The sequence below is a fragment of the Centrocercus urophasianus genome, unplaced genomic scaffold (genome assembly GCF_019232065.1).
Source record: "Centrocercus urophasianus isolate 14NV4802_14NV808 unplaced genomic scaffold, USGS_Curo_1.0 seq_31, whole genome shotgun sequence".
In the NCBI taxonomy this organism is placed as follows: Eukaryota; Metazoa; Chordata; class Aves; order Galliformes; family Phasianidae; genus Centrocercus; species Centrocercus urophasianus.
In genome coordinates this window covers 6,182,409-6,198,708 of record NW_024884878.1, presented here as the reverse complement: position 1 = coordinate 6,198,708, position 16,300 = coordinate 6,182,409, and the positions used below count along the sequence as shown (strand labels likewise).

Sequence of the window (16,300 nt, the reverse complement as noted above, 5' to 3'; positions counted from 1 at the left end):
GCGCGGGGCCGCACGAGGAGCGGCCCCCTGATGAGGAGTGGCTGAGAGAGCCGGGGCTGTTCGACCTGGGGAGGACCGAGGCGGGATCACAGCAGTTCTCCTAGATATCTGGAGGGCGGGTGTCAAAAGGACGAGGGTCAACGGGCCGCGCCGGCTCTGGGCGGGGCCGCGGAGAGCCGCCAGGAGGAGAGGCTCCGCCGCCCGCGCCGCCCCGGAGCGCTTTCCTCCCCCGCCCCTGCGGTGCTCGCAGACGGGCGCGGGCCGGCATGGAGAGCAGCCTGGACTCGGGTCAGCGTGATGGCGGAGCGGGCGGGGCGGCGGGGCGATGGCTCAGCTCTTTCTAAATATAAAGGGAGGGCGGCGCGGGGCCCGTCCGTCCGTCCCTCGTGGTGCTTGCGTCGGGGCGGGGGAGGAGGCGGGAGCGGCCCGGTGCCGCCCGGGGAGCTGCGGAGAGAGAGGGGCGGGAGCGGCCTCGCGGTGGCCGGGCTGAGCGCGGCGCGTCTCCCAGCCCGCCCTCCGCCTTCTCGCCTGCCTTCACTCCCCGGCCGGCAACATGGCTGCGGCCGCCGCGGCCGCGCAGGACGAGCTCAGTGAGTGGCGGCGGGCTGCGGGCCCGGCCGCGCGCGGTCACCGCGCTACCGGGGCTGCGGGGATCGGGGGTTGGAGAGGAAGGCCGTGCGGCCGGCTGGGAAATGTAGTCAGGGACGGCGGCCCGGCCTGGCCTGCCCCGCGGCGTGTGTGACCTTGCGGGGCTGCGGCGCTCGGGGAGCGGCTGCGGGGGGGGCTGAGGGGCTCGGGGTGGGGACGGCGCTCGTCGGCACCGTGTCCGCGGGAAGCGCCCTGCTCCTCTCCGCTGAGTCCTGTTTCCCTGCCTTCCCCGCGATACGTAGAGCTCTTCCCGGTTAGGATTAATTAATGGGCAGTGTGTGACTCAGCTGAGCGAAAGGTTGCTCTGGAACGATAGGTCTGGCAGCGTATCGGTGCTGTTGATGCCGTTGCGATTTTTCTCGAGGTGGTTTTCGTTCTCTCAGCTCGCTTCTGTGGAGGTGCTTTCGTGTGGAGGAAAGCGCTCCGGGGCGGTGCGGGCGGCGGAGCCTCTCTCCTGGCGGCTCCTCGCGGCCCCGCCCAGACCCGTTTGAGGCGTGACCCCGCCGGGGGCTCGTGGTCCGGCCCGTTGCGTGACCTTTCAACCGCTCTTTGTTCTGCTCAGGAGCGGGGCTGGGTGGCACACGGAGCGCCGGGGATGTGCTTTATGTAACGCAGGGCCTCGTGGCGGGGTGCGGGTCTTCGGGTTACGCCGAGCCTTGTGTTGGAGGGCACGAATGCCAGGCTATTTATTCCATTGACAACTGGGAGAAGCGGTGATCGCGGCAGTCCTGGCTGCTGCTGTCCTCCAGGAGGTCCCTCCGCCGCTTGGCGCAGCAGTCGGTGCGGTTCCTTCCCGCAGCTCTGCCGGTTCTGTCCGTGCAGCGTTTCTATCTTCCCCAGCCCCAGAGCTGATCCTGCAAACCGGTCCTGAGCTGCGGATCAGCTTCTCCACAGTCCTTTGTGTTGAACTGCTCTGAATGTCTTCAGAGCAAGACTTGTGTCAAAAACTGCCTGGTGTTGTCGTTGCTGCTCTGCTGCATCCTCAGAACAGAACAAATTTCACTGAATTCTAAGCCTTGTGAGAAACTGTGTTTGGTCCAGTGGAGAAAGAGTGTTGGTTTTTTTTTGATTGGTTTGTTGGTTTTTCCCTGGTACCTCATCTGCCACTGTCATCTTACTTAATAAATTCCTCTTTCTCCATTAACTTTTATCCTCAAGGCATAGGAGGAGTGGGAAACTGAATCATCCCCTCTTTTGATGCACTTAAAGTGTATAACACTAGCATAAGGGGAAATAAATCTGTTTCTTTTTAGAATGATGGTACGTCCCAAAATAAGAGGTGTAATTATTACTAGTTTTAGATTTGAGAATCAGCTTTCCTTTTATATGTATTTAGTTCTGTAGCACCAGTAAAACACAAAGTTCTTTGCTTAGGTTACATAGGTGGGTACTGACTGTTTGAGAGGTCAAGTTAATTGAAAGCAGCATCAGAGTGAAGGTTAAAAATCAGTGCAAAGCCATTTAATTGATCCTGAAACTGCAAAAGTTCAGATGTAAGAGTGAGCATTTAATTTTGAGTAATTGCCAGTCAATTGGATGGGAGGCCTGAGCCTGGCACATTGCAGATATGTGGAATTTGGAATGCACTCTTCCGTTTAAAAAAAAATAAAAATAAAAATTCCGTAATATGGAAGGGCAGGATGGAATAAAGGATATAATCCTCCCAATGCATTTGACTTTCCAGTCAAAGCCTTTAGAACAACACAATGTAGCCCAATTCTACAAATGCTCCCATAAGTGGTTTGCCTTTGGGTGCATAATGGGTTACTGGGAGAGCCAGGAATAGCATGCAGCAAATCCTGACTCACTGTTTGCTGCTATAATTGTACAGGGTGTATTTTCTCCCAGAGTCTAATACCGTTTCAACAAGAACTTGACATCTTTTCTAGCAGTGGCACAGTGGGCAAGAACCAGTTTGATTCCCTAACTCGATCCTTCTGCATGCAGAATAGCACAGAAACAATTACTTTTCTCTGGAGAGACTGAAAGATGTTGGAGCTTTTGCAGAAGCAGATGTTTGTCCCTAAGCCTGTGTGCCATCCAGGCAGAGTCACCCCTGTGTTCCCTCTGGGGAAGATGCTGGAGACTCCAATGAAGTGTTGGTTCTGTGGTGCCTGAGTAACTGAGGCTTTTTGTTTGCTGTACTGAGACATGCTTCAGGAAGTGCTTTATTGCAGCAGTCCCACTAATATGTCAAACAGACTTTTCCAGGAACGTGAAGATAATTTACTGTTTTATACACAGAACTTTGGTTTTCTACTCTTCTTTGTTTTGCAGAGAACCTATGACTTTCTCCTAGGTTTCTAGTTAAATTGTTCCTAGGATAGTTAAATACCAAGTCATGTCCTAGTCTTGGTAGTTTCTGGAGTCTGTTTTCATGAAAAGGAGAGGGTATCTTGTTTGATCCTCAGTTGCACCAGTACATGTTGCTGAGATGGCCAACCTGCTGCACATAGTGCCTATGAATACTTGAAAGAGATAAGACTGTCTTTGTGAGGACAGGAAGGAGGGCCTGGGCACAAGAAGTGGAGCTGAGCTCAGCAAGATGATGTCTTGGCAATGCAGAATTGATAGGCCAGCTCTCTTAGCAAGACCAAGCATGTGTGATTTTAGCTGGAAAAACCAAAGGTGTTTGCTTACTTTCTTTTAAAGAGTAGAAAACACTGAACTATTTATTTATTTGCTTTATCCTTTCCATGTCTTTCTGTCGTTCTGTTTGGCAAGCTACCATAGAGCAGACTGGAAGAAGGGGCATGTTGTCTCAGTGAGCAGGTTGTGGGCTTGCTGTTGACTGCAGGATTAGTTCTGAAGAAGGCCGAGTGATTCTGCTGACCATGCTACAGCCAGTGTCACAGGGTCTTGGAAGCTTATAGCACACAAGTTGGAGTCATTTGGTTTTTGCAAGAGGTGTGGTCTTAAGCACCGAATCTTGTATTCTTTTTTGTAGTTTTAAATGGAGGCTGGAGGAAGCAAAAAAAAAAAAGAGGAAAAAAAAAAAAAAGTAAAACACACATTTTCTCACGAATAGGTAACTGCATTGCCATGGTAACTTGAGGATTTCAAATTCCAAGTACGCTGTGTCAGTGGGAGCAAATTGGACGCTGCTGCTGGAAGCAGGAATACAAAGATTCATCTTGTTGTCCTGCCACTTTGTTTCCTGCATATGGTGAAAGAGAAGGTCTCTTCCTACGCAGTGCCTATTGTTAAATCATCCTTGTGTTCTTCCTTTTGGAAACATGTTTTTTTCAAGAAAAGCCTCATAAAAAATTGAATGCTTTGTGAAAATACTGCAGAGCCTTTAGGAAATAAGTTGTGACTACGCCAAAATACATGAATAGCTATTACAAATTTTGCATGAGCTTAATGGTATGAGCTTTAAAAATAAAACTCTGTTATTCATCCTTCTACTTATGCAGTTAGTTCGTTCTTTGCTGTTTATTTTAATCCTTAGTGAAAGGTCATTGTCATAGCTGTGGCATGCGTAATGTTTTGAAGACTTCCTATTTAACTAGGCATGATTTCTCATGTGCTTGCTAATGTGGTGGGCGAGTCTGACCAGGACCACGGTTGGCACCACCACCACAGCCAGACTGTGGGCAATGTGGTGATCATCTTCCTTTAAAGAAACATCTGCTAGCTTTCATGTACATATCTAAAGGGAAACTTGAAAGAATATTCCAAAAACAATGGAGTCAGAGCTGCGCAGAATGACAGTAATGAATTAATCTTATTTGGATTTTTCCTTCCAAAGATTACAGTGGACTGTGCATGCTCTAGTCTTTTCCATTGGCATGAAGGTGCTGAAGTGCAAGCTTGTTCTTGGAGTGATTTATTTAGAGCCTGGCATGTCTGGGCACTGGGGTTTCTAGTTGTGTTTCCACTCATGCGTGCTTCTTGTGCTTCTTTCTCTCTTTCATTTTCAGCTTTCTCAGCATTTTGTGTTGGTTTTTTTTGTTGTTTTTTTTGTTTGTTTTTTTAATTCTCTGGTCTGTTATTAGTTGATCCATGGTTTCCGGCAGTGAGTTCTTCCCCCATCATCATATTCAGCAGATTCGTGGTGGGTTGACAATGCAAGTAATTTATACAGGTATAATAATTAGCTAATACTAGTGATGTTAGAGGTGGCAGTGAATTGCAAGGTAGTATTGCCATCCTGACTTTGAGATGAGAACTTAATGTGACATTTAGGAAGGAGATGCCATTGCACAATCCCAGGCAGCTGAAATACCAACTTCTTAGATGGGGTTATTGCTCTACTTTATCAAATGTCATCTTTGCTACTTGCTCCTTTCACTGCTTCTAACAGCTTGCAGATTATCTTTGTTAACCATTCGAATTAACTTGTGAAAGGAGAAATTGCAGGAAGGGTGTCAGATGAACTGCATTCTGTGCATGGTTTGGGATAGCAGTGGTGAAGGCTGAGTTGCTAGAGGTTCTCTGATGTGAAATGTAGCGCTGTTACTGTCAAATTGCAGTAAGATTGCTGCAGCAGTAAATTTTAATTGCTTTGGGTTAGTCAAAGTGTTATTGTGCCATCTTTTCTTCTGTGCTATGTAGCAAAGCAAGTTAGACCTCCTTGCTTTAATTATTTTTATTGCAGTAAAGCCACGTGGCCTTCCTTCTTGAAACTACAACCCTACAGATTTACAGTACTTGATGGGGGCCGTAACCCTGGACAGGTCTATGATAGGTAGGCTGCAGTCCAACTCCATCTGCTGTCTTCCCCCTGCCTCATCCCTCTTGGAGCCATTTGTTCACTAGAACTTCTGCTCTGCTGTCAGCACCAACAGCCTGAGAGGTGGGCTTGCTCAGTAGAATGAAAGCTGGGAATTGAATGGTTGATGTGTATGAGATTTATAGCTCTATGGGCATGATCCTTCTTTGTTTTCCTGTGCTGCTGCTATGGATACAGCTTGCAGTGGAGCACAGGAGTGTGACTTGCTTGCAGGCTCACAAACTCCTTCGTTTCCTACCTGCAGCCAGGCTCCCTGAATGGTCTGGCCATCCCAGCATCTAGGGCAAGTAAATGTGATTGTAGTGTTAGGGCTTAATCAGCTAGATGGAAGAGAATGAAGAGAGTGAGAAAAGTAATAAACTTGTTTCATGGAGAGGATAAGCAGCGGGGTAGCTTTTTTTTTTTTTTTCTTTCTGCTCCTCGCTTTCCTCCCATCCAACTTCTTCTGTTTTGTTACTGCAGTTCTGTTTGCTCCTTATACCAACTGAATAATATGAGAAGCTGGAAATAGTGTAAATGCTTGTAGTTCACAGGAGTCATAGGAATCACAGGATCATAGGAGTTGGAAAAGACCAGTGGAGATCCCTTGGTTCAGCCTCCTGCTAACACAGATTCTCTGCAGTTTGCAAAGACGACATCTGGGTATGTCTGTGAATATCTCTAGAGCTGAAGAATCCACAGCCCCTCCGGGCAGCCTATGCCAGTGCTCTGTCACCATCACTGTAAAGAAGTTGTTCCTCGTGTTCAGAAGGAACTTCTTATGTTTGTGCCCATTGCGTCTTGTCATGTCACTGGGCACCACCAAAAAGAGCCTGGCCCCAGCCTCTTGACACCCACCATTTTAGATATTTAGTGGCAGTGATAGGATCCCCTCTCAATCTTCTCTTCTCCAGGCTGAACAGCCCAGGTTTCTCAGCTTTTCCTCTTGTAGAGGATGGTCCAGTTCCCTGATAGTCTTTGCAGCCCTCCACTGGACTCCCTCCAGCAGTTCCCTGTTCTTCAACTGGTGAGCCCAGAACTGGATGCAGTACTCCAGATGTGGCCACACCAGGGCAGAACGGAGGTGGAGAAGAACTTCCTTTGTGCTGCTTCTAAATCCTTCTAAATCCCTGGATATCATTGGCCTTCATGGCCTCAGGACTCAGAGCTGGTTCATGGTAGTTCAGTACTTCTGTGCCTTTTGGAAGATGCCAATGGCCTGGTGGCTCAAGCAAATGGCTTCACTTGTGTTTCATTACAGTTGAGCATGATCTCTTCCCTTGTGAAGGAATTTGGTGCTGGGAGGTTCCTGAGTCAGCTGCCATGAGAACAGTGGATTTGTAGTGGTGTCCTGGAGTCCTAGTTCTAAGGGGAAAAAATCTGATGATTCCACTGATTGCTTGAGCTGTTTCTTCTGCACAGAATCATAGAATCACTCATGTTGGAAAAGACCTTAAAGATCACCGAGTCCAACCACAACCTAACCACACTACTCTAACAACTGTCTGCTAAATCCTGTCTCTGACCACCACATTCAAATGGTTTTTAAACACATCCAGGGATGGTTATGTTTAATCACCTCCCTGGGGAGCCTATTCCAGTGCTTAAGGATGCATAGGATGTCCCAGGCAGCCTCTGAATACTCTTTGGGTCGTTAGACATCCTGGAGGCAGGAGGTATTTCAAGTAGTAAAATACAACACAAAAAGGAAGGTGGAAAGGGATTTGGGATTTAAAAATAAAAAAAGATAAATATCTTAAGATTGTTGACTAGCTGACAGCCTAAATGTTCTGTGAAATCTGTCTGAAATGAGATCAGCTTGCAAGTCTGCATTGTGAGCGCTGCAGAGTTTTGGCTTATAATTTCCCTGATGCTAAAATTCCACATTTCTCTTTTCAGCTGCTTGTCACTTACTGAGCAGAAAATAAAATGTTGGAGGTGATATGTTGGAGGTGTTTAATCTGCAGCTGGCAGAGGAGGGATGGCGCTATAAGGGGTCACCACATGGATAGGACAGATTAAAAAAAATATATATATATATGACAGTGAAGCTGTTCTGCAGCTACATCATGGGGGACTTCCTGACCAGAGCTTTTGTATTTGAGTGTCCTTTATGTTCACTCACCTTTAGTAGTGTATATTTACCCAGTCTTTTACCTATTCCCTGCAGACACACTTTCTCTTTTACCTCTTAGCCTTCCCAGTGATCGTTTTCCTCTGAAGGAGAGTTTTCCTTGTCACCCTCTAATCTTGGCTTCTGCCAGATCATTCCAGGTTAGTCGTTAGGGAAGCAGTTTCCTCCTGCAGGGTGCACTAAAGCCTTTAGTCCCTTAACACATCAGACATTTCCTTGCTGCCTGCAGGGAGGCTCCTAGTGCTGTGTGCCAGCACCCAGCCTGGCTGTCAGAGCAGCGGAGTGCTGGGCAGGTCTGGCTTTGCTGCAGGTGTAGCTGTCGGGCCAGCTGCAAATGCCTTCAATATTAGCTCCTCCATCCTCTACACAAAGGCAGATGGTTCTCAGCCCATGTATGTGAGCTGCTGACAAAAGAACTTGGTCTCATCTGTTTTCTTGAAGTGGTCTTTTGCTATCTCGATGAGAAAATGGATGTTTTCGCTTTTCTTTTTTTTTTTTTTTTTTTCTCAGTCTTGAAGGATTTGCAACTTCTTCCTGCTTGTGGAATTTAATTTTCTTGTTGTTTTCCTTCTTTGTTTTGGTTAGGAGACCTGCTATTTGAGTTTTGTTACAAAACTCCAGCAGCTTCACAGAGTGATAGTAGGATAGTAGTGTTTTAAGTTGCAGCAACATATCTGTGTTTTGTAGTTGCAGCCTTTTTCCTATTGATGGTAATATTGTCTTTTTGGGGGGGGGGGGACGGGGAGGCAAACAAAAAAAATTGTAACAAGTCAGCAGCTAATTGAAACAACATTTGTACAGCTTTTTAGAGATATTCTGAATCTGTGTGGCTTAAAGAAAAAAAAATTGGTTATGGACAGAATGGGTGTATCTGTGTCAAGACGTCCTATGAATTCTCCCTCTGATATTAAGTTTTGATCAGCAGTCTTAAGCTTTTCGAGGACCTTTTCACTTATAACTTGTTGTTCATGCTTCTTAAGTCTACAGCCTGTTAGTTAATTCACTGCTGCTGTGATGTGACTTGTCCCAAAGCTTATATCACGTGCTTTGCCTGGACTTTTTTTTATTGCTGTGGCACTAGCTGTAATCTGTGTTGGGTCCTGCTCTATGTGGTTGTTTTGTTCTGTTTGCACAGCATCTACAACAATGAGGTCCCCAGGCATGATAAGAACCATAAATTTAACAAGAAGAAGAATAAGAACTGGCTGCTAAATCTTTTGTGTTCTGTCATTATTTAGTAGAGATATGGGATGTCATGGTCTGAATGCAGATCACAGCATACTTCCAGAAGTTAGCAGCTCTACAGCCACACAGCTTTGCTGTGAAAGCAAGAAGTGCAAAAGGTGAATTAGAGATGACAACCTTTCATACCACCTTTGGACATGTTTTGGCTTTTACTTGAAACAAAATATAAAGCAATATCATGGAGACTTTAACTGCTTCTGTCTGTAATAGGAGTCCTTTGTATGTACTTGTGGAGAAGAGTACAGAGAGTCATTGGGCTGGTTTGCTCTGTTAGTTAGTGTTAAAAATAAAAGGTGGGTCTGTTCTTAGTGTTGCTGAGACAAAGGTATTTGTGTGTAGCATCTCTTAGGAGCCTACTAAGGGATGTTCAGGAAGAAAAAAAAATCATGTTGCTGCAGTTTTGAATCTTGTTGATTTATTTTTCCTCTCTTATTTTCTTTAAACTGCAGACCAACTTGAACGTGTGTTTTTGCGTCTCGGCCATGCAGAAACAGACGAGCAGTTGCAGAATATTATTTCCAAATTCCTACCCCCTGTTCTCCTCAAGCTGTCCAGTACTCAGGAAGGAGTTCGTAAAAAGGTAAGGATGCAGTCTACTCTACCGGTACATTGTTCTCATCAGGCAGAAGGAAATGGCACTAAAATACTCTTTGGTCCTTTTTGTGAAGAGATCTACTCTTTTCAGGAAATGCTACTGTGAGCCTGATAGGGAGAAAGAAGATAGTCATTGCCTGCATAAACAAGGTGTTTTGTTTGTGTGTGATTTTTGCACATGCAGGCTGTATTTTCTTCTGCTTGAAGCCAGCTTACTGTGAGTTAACCTGAAACAGAGACTTATTCCCTCAGAGTCATCTGCCACAGCTTCCAGGATAGAGGTGTTGTACATCCAACCTGGCTCAGATTGCATGTGGAGCAAGCCCCCTTCTCTGTGCAAAATACCTCATTGATGTTTTTCAGTATTTGACTGCAGGAGTAGAAGCAAAAACCAAATAATTTTGAAGGTCTGAATTAATGTCTGTCTGAAGGAATTCATTTCCCTAATACGGAAGACTGCTTTGTTTCAGAGTTCATTCAGATATACATTCAGTATTACCTGCAAAATGGTTTGGCCCTCTCCTACTTGGATGTGAATTAGAGAGAACAAATATTTTGTAGTTAGGATTGAATATGTACCTAAGGAATTCAGTTCCCTGCATTAGCTTATATAATAAAAACTCATCTCCACATCCATGAAACAGCTCTGGAGCGTAATAGAAAAGGGACGAACCTGTGTGACACTTTGTCCTGCCTAATTGCAGACCCATTGTGGCAGTCATTGGTCTTTCAGCTTGTGGAGCTGTGTTGTCCATGAGCACAGAGATACACTGGCAGGTGGAAACCCAAATTATGGACTCACAAAAAGGGACACTGTGCAGATCATTCTCATGGGTGCCATAAGAGAATCTCAACTTTGCTGTCAAGAGACAAAGCCTTCCAAAATGGGCCAACGTCAGAGCACTATTTCAAATGAGGTATTACTGCCTAGGGGTAGAGCACACAAGGAGATGCAGAGGAAGAGCATTCTGGGATTGCTGAAGCCTAACTTTGTGGTGTTCAATGGAGGAGCCAAAGGTGGGGAAAAGGATGGACCTAGGTGATTTAGGGAAGAGTAATTGTGAGAAAAAGAATCACAGAATCGTAGGGGTTGAAGGGATCTCCAGAGATCATCGTGTCCAACCCCCTGCCAAAGCAGGTTCCCTACAGCAGGTCGCACAGCTCGGCATCCAGGCAGGTCTTGAACATCTCCAGAGGAGACACCATCACCTCCCTGTGCAGCCTGTTCCAGTGCTCCATCACCTCACTGTAAAGAAGTTCTTGTGCACATTGGTGCACAACTTCCTATGCTGCAGTTTCCGGCCGTTTCCCCTTGTCCTGTCTCCACTCACCACTGAAAACAGTCTGGCCTTGCCATTCTGCCCCCCATACCTCAGATATTTATAGACCTGGATCAGGTCCCCTCTCAGCCTTCTTTTCTCAAGGCTGAACAGACCCAGTTCACTCAGCCTTTCTTCATAGGAGAGATGCTCTGCTTGTGATTGTGTGGAAGTGTTGTTAAACTTCATGTTAAAGGCATGAGTGATGAGACATGGATTCTGACAGTGGAACACCCGCTTGTGTTTGCTGTTCTGCCAGGAGGATTTGACCAGAAAGGCAGCTGAATATAAGAGGTCCGAGCAATTAAAAGGTTCTGCATAAAACATGGACCTGACAGTGACAGCATGAGAGGGAGTTTGATAGACGTGATGCCATTCCACTGTGCTAATGGATGTATTCAGACTCGGAGGGAGGGTTCTTATGAATATGTAGTTATCATGTGCTCTTGAAACTATGAAGAAAGGCACTCAATTAGCTAATGAAATTTCTTAGAATATTTTTATATTATATTTTTCATAGGATCACAGAGTGGTTTATGTCTGAAGGTGCCTTAATGATTTTCTAGTTCCACCATCCCCCTGCCCAGAGCAGAGAGAAAGGCTTATGACTTCTGCATATCAGCAAAAATGTACCTGTTGTTGAACTCTAGCCTCAAAAGCATGTTAAGGCAATGGAATTAATATTTGCTGCGAGTGCTCATACCATTGGAAAGTTAAGGCTTAAAAAGTAGATAGAGTAGAAAGGAAGGAGAAGGACAGTCTTTGTTCACCAAGCTACTGACTATAGACAAAGTGGCAAAACTGAGGTACTGTGTTGTAACTCTCTTGCAGTTATTGCAGTATCACCCAAAATTAATACACTCCTTGAATTACAGCAGCTTGGGGCCCTGACTCCTGATGTAACCATTTGAGCTTGAGCTGTCACCCATCATTACTGTGATTTTTTTTTTCTAGTGGTTTGTTGGATATCTTATGCAGAAGGATGTGAGAGACAGCTTTGAAATCCAAGAAGGATCATGTCTACTGGCTTCCCTTGATCACTAGATAGGCAACCTTGTCTTAAAAGGAGATTAAGTTATTTTAAAAAGCCATATGCAACTTAACTGTGGTTTGAAATCTTATACTGCTTTAATTGTTTTGAAAATGTAGCTTTCCTTCAATTAATAAATGAGCAAAAAATAACATCAGTCTGTTGCCAGTATGCTGCTGAAGTATAGACCAATAAAGAGTTTCAGGACTTGCCTTCACCCTACTTCAGGACACTTTGTTTATGTAGTGGGGTGACCTGGCCTGATTGCCCACCCAGTCACTCTTACTCCTCCGCAGCAGGAAAACAAGGTGAAACAACTTGTGGGTGAGGATGATGACACGGAGATTGCTAACCAGTTACCAACACAGGCAAAATTGACAAGACTTGTGGGAGATGAATTTAATTTATTTTCTGTTAATGATGGAGTAAGACAGTGAGAACTAAATCAAAGTGAAAACACCTTCCTCCAGCCCCCTTCTTTCCAAGCTCTTCAATCTCCATTCTTCTAGTTTCCACCCAGGCAGTGCAGGTGGATGAACAGCGGGGGTTCTTTCATTTCTTTCTTTTTTTTTTTTTTCTTCCTCTCAGGTCATGGAGCTGCTGGTTCATCTGAATAAGCGAATAAAAAGTCGCCCAAAAATCCAGCTTCCTGTAGAGACATTGCTAGTTCAGTATCAAGATCCTTCTGCAGTGTCTTTTGTCACTGTAAGTATCTGTTCTTCCAATAACAGCTGCTGGTTTACTTGAAATAAGCAGAATATTCCTTAAAGCTTTTGCATTTAGTTCTGTCTGTTCTCCTAGCAAGTATGTTATTGAAAGGATATTGACCTCTTAAGCATTTTTTTAAACTATATAGCCTGGTAGGGTTAAAACTTGGTTTTATAAAACAGCTAAAGTGCTGATTTTGTTAAAATTACTCTTGATCTTTCACAAACCGTTGTTGCTGCTTCTGTTGTACAGAGCCTGCTTGTTGCAGCAGCCCCATTCTGCAAATTGCTGCCAGTCCTCGTCTTGATGTGTGAAGAAATGGGGCCTTACTTAAAGCATCTGCATGTCTGTGAACACATGATAGCACTTTTTTTTTAATTATGTTTTTAGAGTCAGGACTCTTGTTGAGCAAGAAAAGATTAAGAATATTTTATGGGTTGTAAAACTGCATACTAAATAGTTTCATTAGATGTAGTCGGAAAATGTTTTTAGGTGTTTTGTAAGACTGAGGAAGAGGATTGTCATTTGAGATGTGATAAATCTGTTGCAAATACCAATCATGAGCAAGGGATAAAATTGGAGGGAAGCTTTCTGCTCATCTCATTTGGCTGCTGCGTCATATGTAGCGTTAATGGAAAATGTAAGGCCTCAAAAAACAGAAAGGAAGATATTTCCACTTTAAAACTGCAGTCACATGGAAGTAATCTCAGATTGACTGCAAACAAGTATGATTATCCAGAGTTCACCTTTGCAAAGTGGGTGCCGTCTTCTAGTCTGCATGTGTTCTGAGGGCAGCAAAAGAACCACTGTATCTGAAGACAAACTGCTTTTGGCGACATGTGTCAGAAGTCTGTGTTCAGTGATGTATGGGTGATGCCTATTATTATGTGCAGTGAGGTAGTGGGCTCTGAAAAAATTTAGCAAGTGCCATCTATGAAGAAATGTAATGCTTCCCACTTCAGCGCTGTGTAGGTCTGCTTCAGTGTTTTAAGAGTTCCTGCTATGAATTGTTGCTTGTACTTCTTGCCAAATAACTGCCAGCAAATGAGGTACACAGCTGAGATCTGCACTGCATTGGACTGCACTGGTGTACTATGGCTGCCAGCCTTCTCCTTGCATGTAGGTTTTCCCTGAGTTTCTCCTCTTCACTGCATCCTTTGACAAGCTGAACTTAGTATTTATTTTTATCACAGAGTGGTAGTTGGGATGAGCAGATTGTGACTAGATCCAGTAGGTCATAACTAGGTCTCACATTTTATTGAGCTAGCTGGAGAAAGGAGCTTACACAACTGTCAGCACCATTCTGGAATTATCTCTGTTGCTGTTTTTTCTCAATGTATTTTCAGTCAGAGAGACTACCAGAGTGAATTAAAGATCAAAAATAGTCTCTCTGTTTTCAGCTCTTCATCTTCATTAGTCTTTAACCTCTTAGTAGCAGTTTGTTAGTTTTTTAAGTGATTTGTGGGGTTTTTTTGTTTATTTTATACAGAATTTGATAACTGAATTTACGTTATTATTTCAAGAGCACAAAGCTCTTTCTCTCCAGTTACAAGCTAGATTTGGATCAATGGTAGCAATTAAAGATTGTCCAGTATTCAGTACTGCTATGCTGTCTTGTCCCTGGACTCTGTCCGGATTGCATTTGCAGCTTTTAAATATGATGATTCAGAAACACATCTCAAAAGAAAACTTGCCTATGCAGCTGACTCTGTGTTTATTCAATAATGGGTAACATTTTTCTTTTAGAAAAATAGGTAAGTGAAAGCACTGTTTGATTTCATTGAAGTTGTAGTTTAGGTAAAGCTGAGTTCCAGATTCTCTGTTGCGGGTTGGTTGCTACCCACTGGGTAAGGCTGCCCAGGGCCCCGTCCAACCTGGCACACCTGGAACACCTCCACAGATTCCCTGGGCAGCTGTGCCAGGGCCTTTGAATGAAGGATTTCTTCCTAATATCTAACATAATTTTCCCCCTTTTTAGGTTAAAGCCACTTCCCCTTGTCTTGTCACTGTCAGACTGTGTAAAAAGTTCTTCCCCCTCCAGTTTGTAAACTTCCTTCGAGTACTGGAAGGCTGCAGTGTAAGTCTCCCTGCAGTGTTCTCTTTTCTAAACTAACAAGCCCAACTCCCCAACCTTTCTTCACTAGAAGGATTTTCCAGTCCTCAAAAAGCATTGATTCTGTTCAGCCTTGTAATTAAGAAATTGGTCTTCCAAAACATAATCTGTTTCCAGCCACCAAATTTTAATACTGCATTCCAGAAGAGTTTAAAGAATGGATATTTTGCATTATTATGCATTACTATGTTTTGTTTTGTTTTGTTTTTAATTTCTTTAGAATTTTACCATTATTTATGTTAAGATGGGATACCCTCGTTTGCCTGTGGAAAGACAATGTGAATTGGCTCCAACTCTTCTCACTGCAATGGAAGGGAAACCCCAACCACAGCAAGACAGGTATAAATGCGTATGCTTGGAGTAAATTCTGTTTGTATCATCTTAATAAAGTCATCTGTATCTTTTCCTAAAAGATTTCTTCTTCTGTGGCGGTGTGTTCACAACAGCAGCTGTGAATTGCTGTGTACTAAATGTTTCTAGACGACTGTTAATTATAGATTTGCAACTTAGGTTGAGGTGTCCATGGAAAAAGACATAAAAATAATTTCCTTCATTTATTCTACAGCACTGCTGCAATATAGAGGTATTTTAAAAATAGGCTTGCTGAAAGGTCTTGCACTAAAATCTTGCTGGTTTTCTTGAGATAAGTGTCATGATATTTGTTTTCTTTGGGAGCATGGCTTTACTCTGATCAAAAGGCAAGTACATGAGTAAAAGGGGCTTTGGGAAATTTGGGTGCATAAATACCAGAACTACTTTGTGTAGGCAGTTTATTGAAGCTGAACAGCGTCAGTCAACATCTGCTCTAGGCTGACTCAAACTCGTATCCTTACATGTCTTGTGGGTGACGTTGCTGTAGAGTGTACTTTGTGGCATAATGGCAAAACACTGAAGACTGAAGAAAGGTAGTGACTCTGTCTTTCCAGGGTGTGTGAGTGTGTGTGTGTATGCTTGCATACTTCATGGTCTAATTTGAACACAAATCCTAATTTATATCCTGTCTTCCATTGTTTAATGGATTATCAGAGGCTACTGGATTTAATTATTTTAAGTTTTGTGAAGACCTTTTTTTGCTACTAAGGGCCATATCTCTTCTTAAAGACCTATATCTTTGATGCTAGGAATAAACTGTTGTGTTGTTGTGTTGTTGTTTTTTTTAAATAGTTGCAGTAAATGTAATTGTTTTTCAGCCTAATGCATCTTCTAATACCAACCCTTTTTCACATGAAATATCCTGCTGAACCACTGAAAGCAGCAGCTTCTCCATTTAATCTTGCTGAAAAACCAAAGACTGTACAGCTGCTTTTGGACTTTATGTTGGATGTTCTTCTTATGCCTTATGGGTAAGCAAGAGTTAATGTTGGTGCTGTCCAGTAACGTTGTTGTCTTTATGTGTGAAACATCACAAACTGCACCCTTGGAAGCTTAACTTAAAACGTGCTGTTATTTCCTACCTCAAATGAAATTGATTACATACTTCAGGAATATACAAAGCAGGATCTTTATTTTAAGAATGAGATGAACACCTTCCCTATTTAAAAAAAAACATGTTTTTTTCTGGTTAATTAGATATTATACTACTCTGTCTTTGACCTCTTTGGGATAAAAGTGAAGTTATGTGGCATATGAGCTACCTTTTTAAATAACTACATCTTTAAAATAGAAATCAAAATGCTTGAACTTGTGCAGTAGAGTTTTGAGTCTCAACCCTCCAAGGTCGTAAGTAAGCACAGTCTAATACTTGTACTTTTCAGAACATAACTTTTAATGAGAAGATTTTCTTGCATCTGAAATG

General features: G+C 43.7%; 1 protein-coding gene across 3 annotated transcripts in view; it reads left to right on the top strand.

The window, feature by feature from the left end:
* The first annotated feature begins 225 nt into the window (after positions 1-225).
* The window catches only part of ECPAS (Ecm29 proteasome adaptor and scaffold), a 59,243-nt gene continuing 43,168 nt past the window's right edge, over positions 226-16,300 (top strand). Inside the window, exons 1-5 of one of the 3 annotated variants that reach the window (XM_042829415.1) lie at positions 226-288; positions 9,191-9,321; positions 12,273-12,389; positions 14,726-14,844; positions 15,696-15,848. In XM_042829415.1, coding sequence (XP_042685349.1) covers positions 267-288; positions 9,191-9,321; positions 12,273-12,389; positions 14,726-14,844; positions 15,696-15,848 — 542 coding nt within the window. In that variant the 5' untranslated portion in view covers positions 226-266. Of the gene's footprint in view, positions 289-507; positions 591-8,740; positions 8,840-9,190; positions 9,322-12,272; positions 12,390-14,725; positions 14,845-15,695; positions 15,849-16,300 lie in introns of those variants that run through there. The other 2 variants (XM_042829414.1, XM_042829413.1) reach the window with 2 other exon arrangements.